This window comes from Lethenteron reissneri, chromosome 26 (assembly GCF_015708825.2).
Source record: "Lethenteron reissneri isolate LAM-NWPU_2019-01 chromosome 26, ASM1570882v1, whole genome shotgun sequence".
Classification (NCBI taxonomy): Eukaryota; Metazoa; Chordata; class Hyperoartia; order Petromyzontiformes; family Petromyzontidae; genus Lethenteron; species Lethenteron reissneri.
The window spans coordinates 13,485,560-13,501,863 of NC_083804.1; the positions used below are offsets into that span (position 1 = coordinate 13,485,560).

General features: G+C 41.4%; 1 protein-coding gene across 1 annotated transcript; it reads right to left on the reverse strand.

The window, feature by feature from the left end:
* Positions 1–1,531: 1,531 nt before the first annotated feature.
* On the reverse strand, positions 1,532–16,067 carry LOC133347721 (UBA-like domain-containing protein 2). Its single transcript, XM_061560239.1, has 3 exons — positions 15,809–16,067; positions 12,905–12,967; positions 1,532–3,692 (listed from the first exon to the last, which is right to left on the reverse strand). The coding sequence occupies exons 1-3, from the start codon at positions 15,926–15,928 to the stop codon at positions 3,336–3,338; spliced, it is 540 nt and encodes a 179-aa protein (XP_061416223.1). The 5' UTR covers positions 15,929–16,067; the 3' UTR covers positions 1,532–3,335.
* Between the last annotated feature and the right edge of the window lie 237 nt (positions 16,068–16,304).

Sequence of the window (16,304 nt, forward strand, 5' to 3'; positions counted from 1 at the left end):
GTAAGGGTGTGGGGAAGAGGCTTTCCGATTTCGGGGGGTTGCCCGACATACTGCAAATAATTCACTTATTCATGCTTGCTACAGCGACGTGACATTTATAACGTAATTAACCTGGAACATATTTAAATAACATTTAATACCCGAGTAACTAATTATTTACTAACTTAATACTTACATTTTAAGAAAACCAATTCGGTCACGTGTACTGCACAGTTTACCATCACTCGATGTGGAAGGCTGAAGGTTAAACTTTTAAATAAAAAACAATGTGGAAAACCAGAGCACTACAGGAAAGGTCAAGTGCCCATCCAAGGGCACAGGTTCACCAAATTCTACACGATAGTTAAGTGCATGCTTTAGAGAGCTTATGAAATGCGAGTACACAAATGCACATCAGTTATATCTGCTGTACGTGAATTACAATTGTCAGGGGAAAAGTTGAACACCCCTAATCAAAATAAGTGAATATGGACGTATTGGCGGTACACCGGTGCAGCATGACACACGTAATACACGTCTGAAATAAAAATTTTAGTCAACAAATCTGTGATCAGTCTTTAATTGACACTGTCACATAGTTTGGCGCGATCCGAAGGGTTATTTCATTCGGCTGAGACTATAAAAAAAAATGCTAATATTGACCGTTCATTGGGCCCGGGGCACTTGATTTTTTTGGGCCGACAAGGAGGTTCGAGCCCCTGGGGCAACAGCAGCTTTCTTGCGAGCCTTAGGTGGGACTGGAGCACCATCTTCATTGTCGTCGTCGTCGTCTTGAACCGCCGATGGATAGTACGACAAGCAGAGTGTTGGGGTCTCTAGGGCTTTTGTGATATCAACGATAAATGAGGACAATATATAAATATCTCATGAAGAACCAAATTATTCATGAAAAGTCAGTGCTCGTATTTATCTAACCCTGACCTTACCCTAACCATCCCACCACGTTTAGGGCACGATTGAAATCTGACACGAGTAAAAACACGGAGCCAATCGTCATCAAGCTGGGTGCTGTACGGCAACAGACCGTGACGCTTCATGTTAAGCTGCTCATAACGTGAGTCTTCCGACTGCTTCGACATCATGTGAACTGATTTTGACGCAAGATTTTCTGACAAGGGTTGCGAATCGCAGGAAAACAAATAAAACAAAGAATTATTGCGAAAAATGTGCATTTTATACTGAGCACAGGTATACCGCCAATACGTTCATATAGTATTTCCTAAACAAGAGAGGCATTAGCTCATGCTGTATCCTACCGTTTCCCGAGACCAGCTAAATTCGGCTTAACCTGAATTCCGGCTTACTCGAGTCAGGCTTCGTCAGAATGTTGTTGACATCAGTCGCAATAGGTGCAGGTGTACATTACTTCACATTAGCAAGATAGGCTACATACGGTGCGAAAATAAGTTCAACATACATGCATTTACATTATCTTAAACCAAAATGCCACCACAGAAACATGAAACTGGACTTATATGTTTTATCTTTAAATGACTAGATTCGAGAAATCTCACAAAACCACCACACCAAGTGAAAAATAACTAAGAATTTTATTTTTCACACAAGCCATGCGCTAATCTCTGAATGCAGCGCTCCCAAACGTTTGTGACGATGCACGACAAGCACGAGGAACACACATCATAAATCGGTCACTACAAGCGATACATTAGTAACTATTTCCATGAAATAAGTAGGCCACTTTGGAACCCGCGTAATATGCTACTTGAGTCTCCAAAATTGCATCACAATATGCAGAGGTGATTTCACGGAGATGACATTAAAAGGCATTAAACCAACATGATTAAGATGCCTTATTGTCACATTTTATGACAATTAGCTGGTGACTTTATCTGGAGTGCTATTATGCGGGTCTTAACTGTGCTTTATGAAAGAAAAACACAAACAAGTTCAAAGCCTGCCTTCCTCTCTAAGAAAACCACGGCTGGCCCTGTGGCCATAAAAGCAGGTAGAAAACTTTAATACAAAAGACTGACCAAAAGAAAGGACGATTTATGTATGGAAAAAAGTTTAACAAAACTATGTAGGTGAAAGGATGTACAAATACAGCCAAAACAATGAATGCTATTTTCATTTTTTCGCACATAAAGTGTATTATTAAAAACCACCGTACTCAAATGACAATATATTAACAATGTGCTACATTGCCAAACCATGGCATGCATTTAAAAATGTTTCCTGACAAACAAATGAAAATGTGACGTTTTGATGGCAATAGGTGTTGCAATGCTATTGCTGGTTATCAGTGTGCTGACCAGTGTTTCAATATCAATGTAAAATCATCATTATAAAAGAGCTCGTCGACGGTTCTAACGATCGGCGATGTTTGCATCATATAAAGGTTCTTTCCCCAATGTTAGTTACAACATTTAATTCTACAGCATTTAATATCACCTTGCCAATGAAATCACAATTTTATTTTATAAGTAATTGAGTAATCTCAATTGTAGATTTTTAAAAGGTCCAAGTTAATAGCAATTTCATAATGGCAAATATCATACTTTGTTGTCATACCTTCGCATTTAAAGAAAGAAAAAAATATTTAAATTCAGATATGTTTTTTAAATTACATTTTAAATATAATGTAAATGTGACTAACCACCTTGTCAGCTATGAAGAAACACTGACAGCACTGAGGAATACTGATAAGAACTGAATTTTCCTTGTATGAAAACTGAGAATAAAAGACTTGTTATACTTAAAGTTAATCGAGTTTCCTCCAAAACGTATAAAAACAAGATAACTCTAATGATAAACCAATAACTATTCCTATGCAATTATTAAACGGATTTTATTCACATAAGTGCAGTTACGACCTTTGCTAAATTTCATTTTTAAACATTGCACTCTCATGCTTTTTGTTTAAAATCCCATAATTTTTTTACAAAAGCCTAAAGTATATCAAAGATGCAGCATACATTTTGAAAAAATGTTTCTCATTATTTAGCTTAATGGGAGGTTTAAACCACGTTACCAAAAAGCGAAGTTATGAGCTGACGCACATTTACACCAGACAGCTAAACATTTCCCTGATCAAAATGTGTTTCACAAAATGAAGTATGCAATTATACCACACAGGCTTGCTGCAAACCCAATATCATGAACACCATAATTAACTACTTCACCACAGCACTAAAACAAGACAAACCATTCTGTAATTTTGCGGCCTTCCAAAACGCTGCAATTCCAAATAAAGAGGGAAATCAACAATGAAAGTTTTAAGCCAAGCTTTCTTCACGTTTCAATAACCGTCCCATTACAATGCAAAATTAATCTTGAATGCACAAGGTCTAAAAGTTGTCCTTTGGTGCTGAAAGTCATCTCTCTGCCTCTGGCACGTGGTTTGCTTGCGGTTGCTGGTAGTGCATTTGTGCAGGTGCTCCAGGTTGCATCCTGGGATGGAGCATGAGGGGAGGAGACATCGCTGCTGTAGCTGCCACGGTGCCACCAGACATCGGGACACGAGCGCCCATGCTGGGTGGGGAAGAGGCTGACGCGGCCCATAGCTGACCGTAGTTGCTGTAGCCGCCACAGCTGCCAAAGGCTGGCGGCGAGGTGGCCATGGCAGCGGGGCTGCCACCCTGGAGGGCTTCCGATGTCCTGAGTCGCGAAAACATGGCCAGCGCATCGGGAAAATTTGGCGGCGTTGCTGGTGTGTTGGCTGGGGTGCCCATCTGTTCCAAAGAATTATAAGACAGGGAAGGAAATGAAAAGAAATGACCCAACACACAAGTGTTATATGTTGTGATAGACTAATTATAAAAGACCACTTCATGAGAACATAATTGCTCAGAAAGATATGCTATCTATCATAAGCAAGAGGTTCATATTGTATATTACTTTTTTCTTATAATGAACCGTTCATATGCAAACGTTGAATTCCTGTCATTAGTTTTTAACCACAAACCAGAATGCAATTGTAACATCATTATTATAAACGTTTGTTCCCAAACGTAAACAAGCATTAAGAGTGATCATCTCCATTGGCAGTCCTAAACCAGTGAAAAGTCCACATTTGTATGGTGGGGGCCAGATTTTCCATTGGACAACCACTGCTGACTTGACACTAAAATGCACACACATAAAAATATGGCATAAAAGTTTATAACACATTTACAGGTTAAATGTATTTATCTTACAGAAGATATGTGTGGTGGCAAGAAAATAACAATATTTCATTAAATGTAAGTGAAACGTATCATTATTTTATAACTTTCAAAAATCAAGCTTATTTGGAAATGTTCTGATGTAAATGAAAGACAGTTTAAAACTAATTTAATCGGTGGCACAAATCATGACCTTATTTGACTTTTCATGAGAAAAAAAAGTTGTGCCAAAAATCGTCCCAGTACCATTATTTGCAAGTAATTTTTTTGTTCAGCACAGCTCTATTCTGAACGTGAATATGGAATTAAATTTCATGTAAACAGACCCTGGCTATTTATATAAGCTGGCACAGTACAACAACTTCTAACCACTCAGGATAAAAAAAGATGCCTGGCAGCACACCGCTCTTCACATTTAAAATTCACAAGCGTCCGGTTCAAATAATATGGCTTTTTGTGATTTTAAACTATTTATTTTATGTAACGTCACATATTTGTTGTGAGTCTTCTCATAAAGCATAAAGTATTTTTTTGGTTATGAAAATGTTTTCATGTAAACATACTCTTCTTCGCACAACCTTGTGAAACCAGTGAAATCTAATGCAGAAACAAGTTTCCCAAATGTTAAGAACTTGTGATGCATACCTGATCTTATCAAGCCTTACATATAACTGTTGGAAATTCACACATTGGTAAGCGCATTTTTATTATTGCTGGTTCTGCAGTAGTCGACAGTACTTTGGATGTTCTGGTCAATATGTCCTTACTCAATTCATAAAAAGCCTCAATTTAAAATTGAAGGAAATGAAATGTTTGTGTTTTTTTTACATGGAGCACAATATGTTGATCACTAAAACTTTTCAAACAATAATCAGTCTGCTTTCTAAGTGTAGGAACAAAACAATAAAAACAGAGGACCCTTATTGTATGGCTAGTGGCCAAACATTCAGCAACGGAATGCTCTCAATACAGCCATACAGTGTGCATGCACTATGTGCAGCAACTCAGATGCTTTTCGGTCTGTTAGCTATGCACTACACTGGCATGCTTGAGCAGGTCATGTGATAGCAAGAACATTACTGCAGCGTGTGACTTTACAGTACTTAACGCATATCGTTTTACAAAAATGCTGTTACCGCTTCCAATAATAGCACCGTTGATTGCACCCACCCTCGAGTTGAAATGAAAACATTGCACTTTCAAAATGTAACAGAAACTAAATGTTCTTTTCGTCAGGCAACGCTATTAAAAGAACATGGATCCGACCCGACTCAAAATCAAGTGGCTTTGTTTGCGACTAAACATTTCATTCTCTGAAAGTCACGTGCAAAAAAAGGTTCCTTTCTTTAAAAGTTTATTTCCTTTTTCAATTTCATCCCGCTGTATTGGCGATGAGGCAAACTAGTATTTCTTTTGTCAATCCAAAAATGTGCATTCGCCAATTTACGTTAACAAAAATATTTGCACGTGAAAAACGTTATTTTTTCCATCGAGGACTGCAAAAAAAATCACGAACCATTTTGGAACCAAATCAAATAAATTATTTGCAAGGGCTTAATTAATGTCCAGACAGCAGTTTAACGATATGATGCAATGGGCTAAATTATTGGTCAGTCATATTCATAGTTTAAATCCAAACCAGTGTAGAGAGAGAGAGTAATATCCTGAAATACTAAATATATAGCTTGTACAAAAGCAAATGTGTAATTGTTTTCTACTGTGCATCATCTAAATACCAAAACTTGTTATTATTAAAACATAACTAATACTATACGTGTAATTCAACCAAATATCAATATTTTTGCGACAAATGTTGTCACGGTAGGCTATGGTTATAAACAATCAACTCCATTGTATGTTCCTGATTGTCATTAGTTATTGAATTAGGTTATCGGTAAATTACAGATGTCATGTTCATTTCATGGTCAGACCACGTGCTTTGCCGTAATATCCAAAGCCTGACATCTCTGCGTGGCATGTTTTAAATGTGAATAACATTTGTAAAGTAACCTAGGTGCGATGGTGTAAATGTCACAAATTTTCGTAGCTGGTTATCAAGACTACCACCCTACCTTAGGGTTACACTATACTGTACAACATGAAAATTAAATAATTATTCCTCGCTTCCAATGCACGCACCACAATAGAGATGCCTAAAACGTGTCAAATTAGTTTGTGTTCAGTTCCATCGACCATGAAACAACCCATACATTTCACTGCATGGCAAATCCCTCCTATCACGAGATCCATAACCAGCAATTCATATTTACATAATCATCAATAACCGCAAATGCCGTTTGAAAATGAAACTCGGCGTAAGATGCAAGAACATTTTATCGTAAACGTGCACTGCACTTCAGATTACAAGATCAAACACGAGCTGGAGTTCAAACTTGACTGCCATAGGGGAGGACAGCATTTCACAGTGTGCCATTCTTCAGGAGACAATGTTACCACCATTGCCGTCTCACTTGCTAACACTGAATACTTGCATCTCATATTACGAATACTACCCTAAGAAAAACCAGCTCCCAGTAAAAACACAGGATGTTGTCTCAATTATTCCTTATTAGATGTTATGCTGTTTAACGATAATCGCACGTGTAAAACATTTCACATTATTAAAATGTTTACCTGGCAACATTCAAACTGCATATTAATTATGTAATCCTCCCCATATGTTGACAAATGGTACTCCTTGGATAACACCCCCTGTAATGACAGTACTCTACTTACAGAACTAAGCTGCCTGCTTATGCAATTGGTTCGGATCTGGGAGGGGCTTTAGAACATTTAGTTAATTCTGTATGAGTTTAAGATTTATACTCTAATTAAGGGGCATTTTGTTAAGAACTACAGTACAACCCGGTATACTTGGTGCTGTCTGATGGTATTAACTGTAGATAAACCTGCCTTGTTTGCACAGATCATGGACACGATCTTTTCCAAAATTGTCTTTCTATATATACTGTACTGCATAGGACTTGTACAACCCCTTTGTTAATCCACTGCTAGATGTAATCCTCCCCACATCTAGCGGGTTGTGGGGGTTTTACGAACTACTTAACTATGCTGTATAATAAGTAAACACATTGAAACACTCGTTTTAATCACACTGACACATGAAGGCCTCCCTCCCCATGCCATGTCACCATAAAAATGTGTTTGACAATGCTTCACGGCACGAGCCAATGCTGGTTTGTGAAGGAAGGGGGAACCAGGCGCAATTCAGGTATCTATCATTCAAAAGCTTGACAATCGAGCTCAGTGCCCAGGTTTATCGCGCAAGGCACAAACCACTGCTCCAACCCTGTATGTTGTACAACGTACATCTTAAACTGAAAAGTTGTGATCGCTTACTGAGAGCCCAGAGTAATGTTAATAAGCACAGGCGACCAACCCTGCTCAAGTTATGAGATTGTGGTTAAGAAACAAAATGCCACTCTTAATTATGACAAAAAGATATTTTCAGGTCTGTACATGTAAAAAGATGCTGCTTCGTTAACAAAAAACTATACTTATTATGTTGAAATTCTTTCTCACCGTACGTAGCCAACCGTGCTAATCGGAGGTGCGGGGGAAGGACAATGAACTAAACACATATATCCTGTAGTAAAATCGTGTATAATAATATGAAAGGGAAATTTGTGAATGTGTCTGTTCAAAATGTTTAGCATACTTCCCAAAATGTTAGAAACTTGAAATTTGGCATGTGGGTAGCTTCCAGACTGTACACAATGCAAAATATATAAAAATAGACTTTTGTATTTGGGGGGGGGGGGGGGGGCGCAATAATGCATTCATATTTTGCACGGCAAGTGAACGGTGACGTCACATCTGTGATGTCACCCGCATGCGGCAGCGTTACTCAGTGTGCCTGCTGACGTCACGCATCTCTCCCCATCCTCCGCGTAGGCCGTGTATTAATCCAAGACAAGAATCCAAATCTCGGGCGAAGCCAGGTAAAGCTAGACGTGTATAATAATAACTAGGCCGCAGTGACAGACTTATTTCATTTAAAGGTTATAATCCCTTGTTCATCATGACGTCCTTTTTACTTCTATGTCTCAAAAGCGTTATGGAGATCGCGTGACGTGAGGGTTCTGCCTTTGTAGTCAGGGTTGTAAGTTGACGCCGAGGTGGTGGGAGGTGCCTCGCCCCCCCCCCCCCCATGTGGAGTGACGTCCCCTGCTCATGATTATTAATGAGGGGGCGGGCCGACGTGGAGTGACGTCACGCGCGGGACACACAGACATTCTTGGCTCATTATAGTAGTAAATTAATGCAATGGGAAAGTGGCCAGATAAAGAGGGCTGGCCTCTCTTCAGGGAGTGGGGGATGGCGGAGGGAGGGGACATAAACCCGAAATGTCATCACGCCATGTCCTCCTACCAACGCCTCACCCCTTCTCCCAGCCGTCCCCCCACTCCTCGTGTCTCCCATGCCTCCTCCTCCCAACGACTCACCCCACCCCTCTTCCCATGAGCACTCCAGCTTATGTCTCATGAATCTCGTGCGGCTGGCTATACTCATGCTGATTTTACATGGCACCGACACAGTTTGCAAGATGTGTCCTGAGCTGGTTAACAATACAATTTACATAAGTGGGAGTCCAACTAAAAATAAACAATGAACTTTTGAGATTAATAAACATTTCCAGCCTTTTGTCAATCCACTTCTGGATGAAGGCCTCCCGTGGGAATTTTCACACCGAATCAGTTTAGATACCACTCATCACCGATGTTCACCATGGCTGAGAATCAAACTGAAGGCGATCGGTTCAGTGCAGTGCGCTAACCAATGCACCACCACCACTACACCCCGACTTCCTTTTCAACTAGACAATGTCATAGACAGCAGAAGCAAAACTTATATGTTATATATACAATATAATTTTACCTGCAATTACTTAATTCAAAAGGCACTCAAACGTATCTGGAATACCAAGTACTGTATGTACTACAGTACAATAACAAGTGTTAACTGACACATTGTGGTGATTAAAATCTATCCTGTACAGCTCAGGGTATAATTTGTACAAAAACGTTATTTATATGTAGCACTGAATAAAGAACTGAATATAGAAATATTAAGAATCATGTAACATTTTTAAGTCATTAGCTTTGTAAGTGAATTTTAGAAATATCGAAGTGCAAAATGTGTGGTACATTAGCTAAACAAAAGGCAGGAGCTGAGTGGAAGATACCTGGTTATTCCTGCAAGTGGTGTTAAATACAAGTAATTTCTTCAAATAAATTAGTAAATCACATCTCCCATGCGTAATAAACTTAAATACACTAAGGTGACTCACATCTCACTTTGCCAGTAATGCTCTTGATTAAAATATATACATTACATTGTGTTCTTCCTAAGACGGGATATATTATTTTCAGCGAACCCGGATGCCTTGCTATGGCTTACAACATAAAAAAAACATTGTATACCGCTTCTTTTTCGAATACTATATGCAATATTATTTTCAGTCGAACTGCTATAAGACAATACTTGGCAGCTATACACCATTATATGCAGATAACGTGCTACAGTTTCAGAAACTTATGTACACAAGTTACTTGCATTGGTGAAACAAGATGTCAAGATTTTGGCGAACATACTCCTGAAAACTTAAGTATGGCTTGCCAATCAGAATCTACCTTTAGTCTTCATTGTAACATTGATCTATTATTCTTTTCAACTCATCCATATATATCGAAGAACAATAGCAACGAGAGCTCAGCTCTCATGGAATAAGTTAAATGTTTACATGGTGAATTGAACTGAACAAGCATAGAATGCAACATTTAAAAATTAACCATTCTGGTAAAATATTGTCTCCACCTTTCATCCTAACAGAAGTACAAATTAAAGAGGGATAGGAGTTTGTGATATTTACAGAGCAGTTAATTCACAAGCATAACTTTATAACATGTGTGGATTTTAACGCTTTCTCTAACTGAATTACTAGAAAGCAAAATAAAATGTGGGAGCGTTTGAAAGTTTAGTTCTGCAGTAGTTATTTAATGTTGATGTCAATGTCATCTAATAAGAGAACATTGGGTTAGAGAAGCCTTTACCTTAAAAACCTGAACATCACTTCTCCCAAACTGGATGTTTGTCCTGTTTTGTGTAATGTAAATTACACAATCTTTTAGATTTCCATTTTGGATTACCATCATTCATTGTATTTCTAAGCAAATAGTTATTCTTCTAAACGCCATTAAATCCAGAACGCTGTACTGCTACAACACCAAACAAAGAATATGTCAGCAACATTCTTTGGAAACAGTGACGCTGCACCCATCACTCACAATTCCACTCACATCCCTTCCACCCATGTGATCTTGTTGCATGAAAAGTACACTGGAAGCCTAAGACGATGGATCCAGATCAGGTTTACACACACACACATGCATGTGCCAATAACACATATCTTCAAACAGCTCCATATTAAGCAACCTTATGTGTGCTATTAAGACAGTCTTAAAACCAGAACCATATTTAGAAACCTTGGGTGTGGAGCCAGAACCAAGTGTCATCAACGAGTTTTCCAAGCACAGCACAAGATTACACAAATCGTAGCTGTAACAGAAGCACGGTATGGCAGGATCACAGCTGTGTGTACAAACACTTCATTGTTTAGTGTTTAATCAGCTAATGATGCAACGCGCTTTGGTTTATATATAATTAAATAATTTTTGCCCACACAAATGTTGAAATAGGATACCACTTGAATTACAATCATATTAACAAATAATAGTAATTCTTTAATTCCACGAGAGCTAAATGGAAGGCTATGATCGCCGACATCTTTGAAAGAGGACATGACACGTAGGAAAGAATAATAAACACACGTTAAACAAAGGTAGGATAGGTACTACCAAGTCTTAATATAATCAGATGTCTCACAAACAAAAGCTTAACCAGAAAACTTTGAAAGCTGTGTATACATTGACAAACACATGCTACAGTATTTGTTAAACACGCCTGTGTGATCATGTTATGCTTGGGAAAGCCATGCCAGGCAATGGGTGTGGTGTTTCCATTCAAATCCTCCCAGTCTGAGAAAACCCTCCAGTCATAACAACGCAGCCATGCAGGATTCCAACAGAATCCCTCTCACATGCACACATCCCACATAAACGTTCTAATAAATGTAATTTTCATGTCAAACAACTCGTATCACCCTGCAGCAGTGTAAACAACCAGTGCTATTTTCGTGAAAGATCTGTCAATCTGTCAACCATTAACATTGATGCTACTTATTGACTAACCTTACCCGGTAAGCATACATGTAATTGTGTATTCACGGGCAGTCTATGACCCCCCACCCCACCCCTGCCGATAAAAACATTTCCACGATGCCGATGGTCAGTAAGTTCTAAGCTTCTGATACCTAAACACCATGCGTGAATCACAGCAGTGTATAAAAAAGTCATTCATGTCAGCCGTGCAATTTCCCACGGCCATTTTTGTTCGGACGACACGTCCAGGGATGACACGTGCCACGGGTATTATCACTTCCTCGATCTGGCGAGCCAAGGGTACTGAATGTACCTCAATTCCACGAAAACGCGCAGACAAAATCAATGCTATCTTGAATTCCTACGTCAATGTACACAGTGTAGCAACTCATAAAGGCCTCGGTTAGAAATTGTTTTCCCGTGCTGTGCTATGTTAGTTAAGTGCTGTTGTTAATGTAGAAATAAAACCTAAGAAAGTGCAACTGGGTAAAACAAAGAAAAGCCCCGGACGGCATTACGTTAGTGACAGCAGCAACTGCTGCTTTAATGAAGTCCATATGCACTGCGCAATAATTAAAATAAAAAAATATATACAACGCAAGTTGAATGAATGGCAAGGTCAGCGTCTTTCCAATTTCAAGTGCAAATTCTCGGTCAAACACAATGCTTACGTAAAGCACTGTAACACTACATAACCGCTTTACAAACATGGATGCTATATATATTCAAGGCCACATTGCAGATTAGTTAGGTTATGGATGCCGAATTGTCGTAGTGGCATTGTAATCATCACAATATAGACAACATAATGTTGTATATACATAGTTGTATATCCACTAATCCGATGCTCGAGTTCGATTCTCCAGCGAATGACATCTGAACACGGTCCTGGTGTCTCTCCCCCTGCCCTGGCCCCTTCACCAACCCGCAATGACCACCGTGACAAAGTATGGTCAAACTACCCCTGTATGCATGGAACTCAACTCCTGCTTAACCCATAGTTTCACACAAAGGTGAAAATGTTCAAACATGGTTGGTACTTTCATTTTTACCTGGTCACCATGGTTGCAGTTGACAAAGAGTTGTAATATCCCTCATTTCTCAGCAGTGTTTGCAGCATATGCAGACTGCTCCACAACTGGTGTTAACAACCAGTGTGCCGCTAGATCCCGGCAGAAAAACAATGTGAGCACGTGACCCACTTTAAACATCTCCAGCGACAGCATCGTGACCACGTCGGCAAAAGCCAAGCGCAATCAGAACTCATGCATCATCACCTACGGCAAACACTTGTACCAGTGGATTTGCAGGGCCTGCAACTGCACATCCGGGCCCACGGACCCAGGCGTCAGACCAGAGAGATGACAGGGGAAGGCCCAATTTCAATACTGGCACCAGGGTCCACACTAACCAAGCTACGCCAGTGACAAGTACATGTACCGCAGTGACCATTATAGCATCGTCTGCAGTTCAGCCGATGGACAGGGTGGCTTGGGGTCATGGCATAGTGAACGCTGGGGTCATGTGGCAGATACTCACCATCTGGTGGTACTGATGACTTTGGGGCATATTCCCGTCTTGAAAAAACGTACTCAGTGCAGTCTGGGGGATAAAAACAAAAGAAGACATACGTTGGGGAGAGAAGAGGCAAGAGGAGACGGACCAGGAGGGAACGGCGAGTCGGAGAAAGAGAATGCAAGACGACGGATGAGACAGGGAGAAAACTGGGAGATAGGTTAGAGACACAGGGTCGAGACGGGAAACATTATAATAGACACATGAAGATAACACGTAAAAGGGGAAAATGGCGAGACAAGGAATACGATGAAAGCGAGACAGAGAGGGGGACACTTTTAGATGTGTCGGTGTCAAATGGGGAACGGGTAAGGAGATGGTCAGGGACAGGTGGACACTTGTGCAGTGATGATCGGCAGGCCGCAGCCAAGGCAGAAAGGTGAGACACAGTAAGACAGGCATACAGAGACGCAGTAAGACAGGCATACAGAGACGCAGTAAGACAGACATAGAGACACAGTAAGACAGGCATAGAGACACAGTAAGACAGGCATAGACACAGTAAGACAGGTATACAGAGACACAGTAAGACAGGCATACAGAGACACAGTAAGACAGGCATACAGAGACACAGTAAGACAGACATAGAGACACAGTAAGACAGACATAGAGACACAGTAAGACAGGCATATAGAGACGCAGTAAGACAGAGACACAGTAAGACAGGCATACAGAGACACAGTAAGACAGGCATACAGAGACACAGTAAGACAGGCATACAGAGACGCAGTAAGACAGGCATACAGAGACGCAGTAAGACAGGCATACAGAGACGCAGTAAGACAGGCATACAGAGACGCAGTAAGACAGGCATACAGAGACGCAGTAAGACAGGCATACAGAGACACAGTAAGACAGGCATACAGAGACACAGTAAGACAGGCATACAGAGACACAGTAAGACAGGCATACAGAGACACAGTAAGACAGGCATACAGAGACACAGTAAGACAGGCATACAGAGACACAGTAAGACAGGCATACAGAGACACAGTAAGACAGGCATACAGAGACACAGTAAGACAGGCATACAGAAACACAGTAAGACAGGCATACAGAAACACAGTAAGACAGGCATACAGAGACGCAGTAAGACAGGCATACAGAGACACAGTAAGACAGGCATACAGAGACACAGTAAGACAGGCATACAGAGACACAGTAAGACAGGCATACAGAGACACAGTAAGACAGGCATACAGAGACGCAGTAAGACAGGCATACAGAGACGCAAGACACAGTAAGACAGGCATACAGAGACACAGTAAGACAGACATAGAGGACACAGTAAGACAGGCATATAGAGACAGCAGTAAGACAGGCATACATAGACACAGTAAGACAGGCATACAGAGACACAGTAAGACAGGCATACAGAGACACAGTAATACAGGCATACAGAGACACAGTAAGACAGGCATACAGAGACACAGTAAGACAGGCATACAGAGACGCAGTAAGACAGGCATACAGAGACGCAGTAAGACAGGCATACAGAGACGCCAGTAAGACAGGCCATACAGAGACGCAGTAAGACAGGCATACAGAGAGCAGTAAGACAGGCATACAGAGACGCAGTAAGACAGGCATACAGAGACGCAGTAAGACAGGCATACAGAGACGCAGTAAGACAGGCATACAGAGACGCAGTAAGACAGGCATACAGAGACGCAGTAAGACAGGCATACAGAGACGCAGTAAGACAGGCATACAGAGACGCAGTAAGACAGGCATACAGAGACGCAGTAAGACAGGCATACAGAGACGCAGTAAGACAGGCATACATATACACATGGGGGGGGGGGGGGGGGTGTGAAACAGGTAGGAGACAGACACGAACGGGACACGAGACAGCTGAGAAATAATGGGAACCGAAAAACCAATGGGACTTTGACACGTGGACAAAGTGAGCAGACAGCCAGACATGGACAACCAAGGGACAGAGAGACAAATGAATAGACAGACACGGCGAGGGTCGTGGTGGTGGTGGGGGGAGGAGGATAGGGAGACAGTGGCAGAGGAGGAGGAGGGGGGCTCAACGAGGCGGGTCGCCATGTTAAGCGCTCAGGCTCCTCCGGCAGCACGAGGCTTTCTAACATGGTCGCTGCTGTTGTTGTTGTTATCCTCCACCGCTTCCATTGCTGTCGTGTCAGTGTCGTCGTTGTTGTTGTTACGTGTGTGTTGGATGTTTGCTCGTGATACGTGTGTTCTCATGCTTGCGATTGTAGTGTGTTGTTATGGGTTGTTGTTGTTATTGTTACGTGTGTGTGTTGAATGTTTGCTATTGTTACGCGTGTTCTCATGCGTGTAATGTGTTATGGTTGTTGTTGTTGTTTGTGTGTCGGTATGTTACGTTGACTTTGTGCTGTTATTGTTGCAGCTGTGTTTGTTGGTGTCTTGTATGTATTGTTGTGTACGTACTGCTCGGTCTGTGTTTTGTTTACGCGAGTTTTGTTTGTGTATTACGTTTCTGCCGCTGGTGTTGTTTGTGTTTATAAGCGATTGTTGTTGTTTATACTTACGTACTGTATTCCGTTATAGTTATGCTCTTATTATTTCTGTTGTTTTTGTTACTCATATAATTATTAATATCATTAGTTATATTTATTGTATTCGTTATTCCTGTTTAAACTGTCGATGCCGTTATTTGTATTGCTTGACGACCAAATTGTATTGCCTATAATGTCATTACCATTAGTCATTGCCGATGTATTAATGTCGTTTGGCGTTCATCTTATTCGCAAGTTAACATCGATGTTGCTATCCGTACCGTTCCAAATCTCGACGTCGCTATGCCTTATTATTGTAACCCTTGTAGTCATGACTCAGTTGTCATTATTTACGTGTCGTCGTGTATGTCGTGTTCACCTCGAATTGCCAATGCGCCGCCTGCAGCAGCTGCTTCGCCTGGTCCGCGGCGCAGCCAGCGGTCAACACGAACTGGTTGATCATCACCTGGTGCCTCAACTCGTCCATCTCCACCGACATGACAACAGCGAGCACAAATCGACCACCGCCAACCGAATACTTGAACGAATACGATGTTAATTGGGCGGCAAGGCCTCGTGAGCTGACGCCGCCTGCGCTAATGCGTCCGTCCGTCCGCCCGCCGCGATCTAAATATTTACATCGGCGCGTGGGGGGTTCGGCCGGCGCGGTGACGTCACCACGCCGGCGTGACGTCACCACGCACGGCGTCAAACGCCGTCGCTTTCGCCGCGGCGGCCGCGCGTCATCTTTCCGAAGGGCGCAGCGAGTAGAGGAGGGGCGGTTGAGCGCCCTTGCGTGGTGACGTCACGCCCCGATGAACGCCTTGCGTGGTGACGTCACGCCCCGATGAACGCCTTGCGTAGTGACGTCACGC

Coding starts and splice junctions, on each gene's coding strand:
- LOC133347721 (XM_061560239.1), bottom strand. CDS start 15,928: ATGTCGGTGGAGATGGACGAGTTGAGGCACCAGGTGATGATCAACCAG. Junction 12,968..15,808: donor CGGCGCATTGGCAATTCGAG/GTGAACACGACA, acceptor TTTATCCCCCAG/ACTGCACTGAGTACGTTTTT. Junction 3,693..12,904: donor GTCATCAGTACCACCAGATG/GTGAGTATCTGC, acceptor TCTTTGGAACAG/ATGGGCACCCCAGCCAACAC.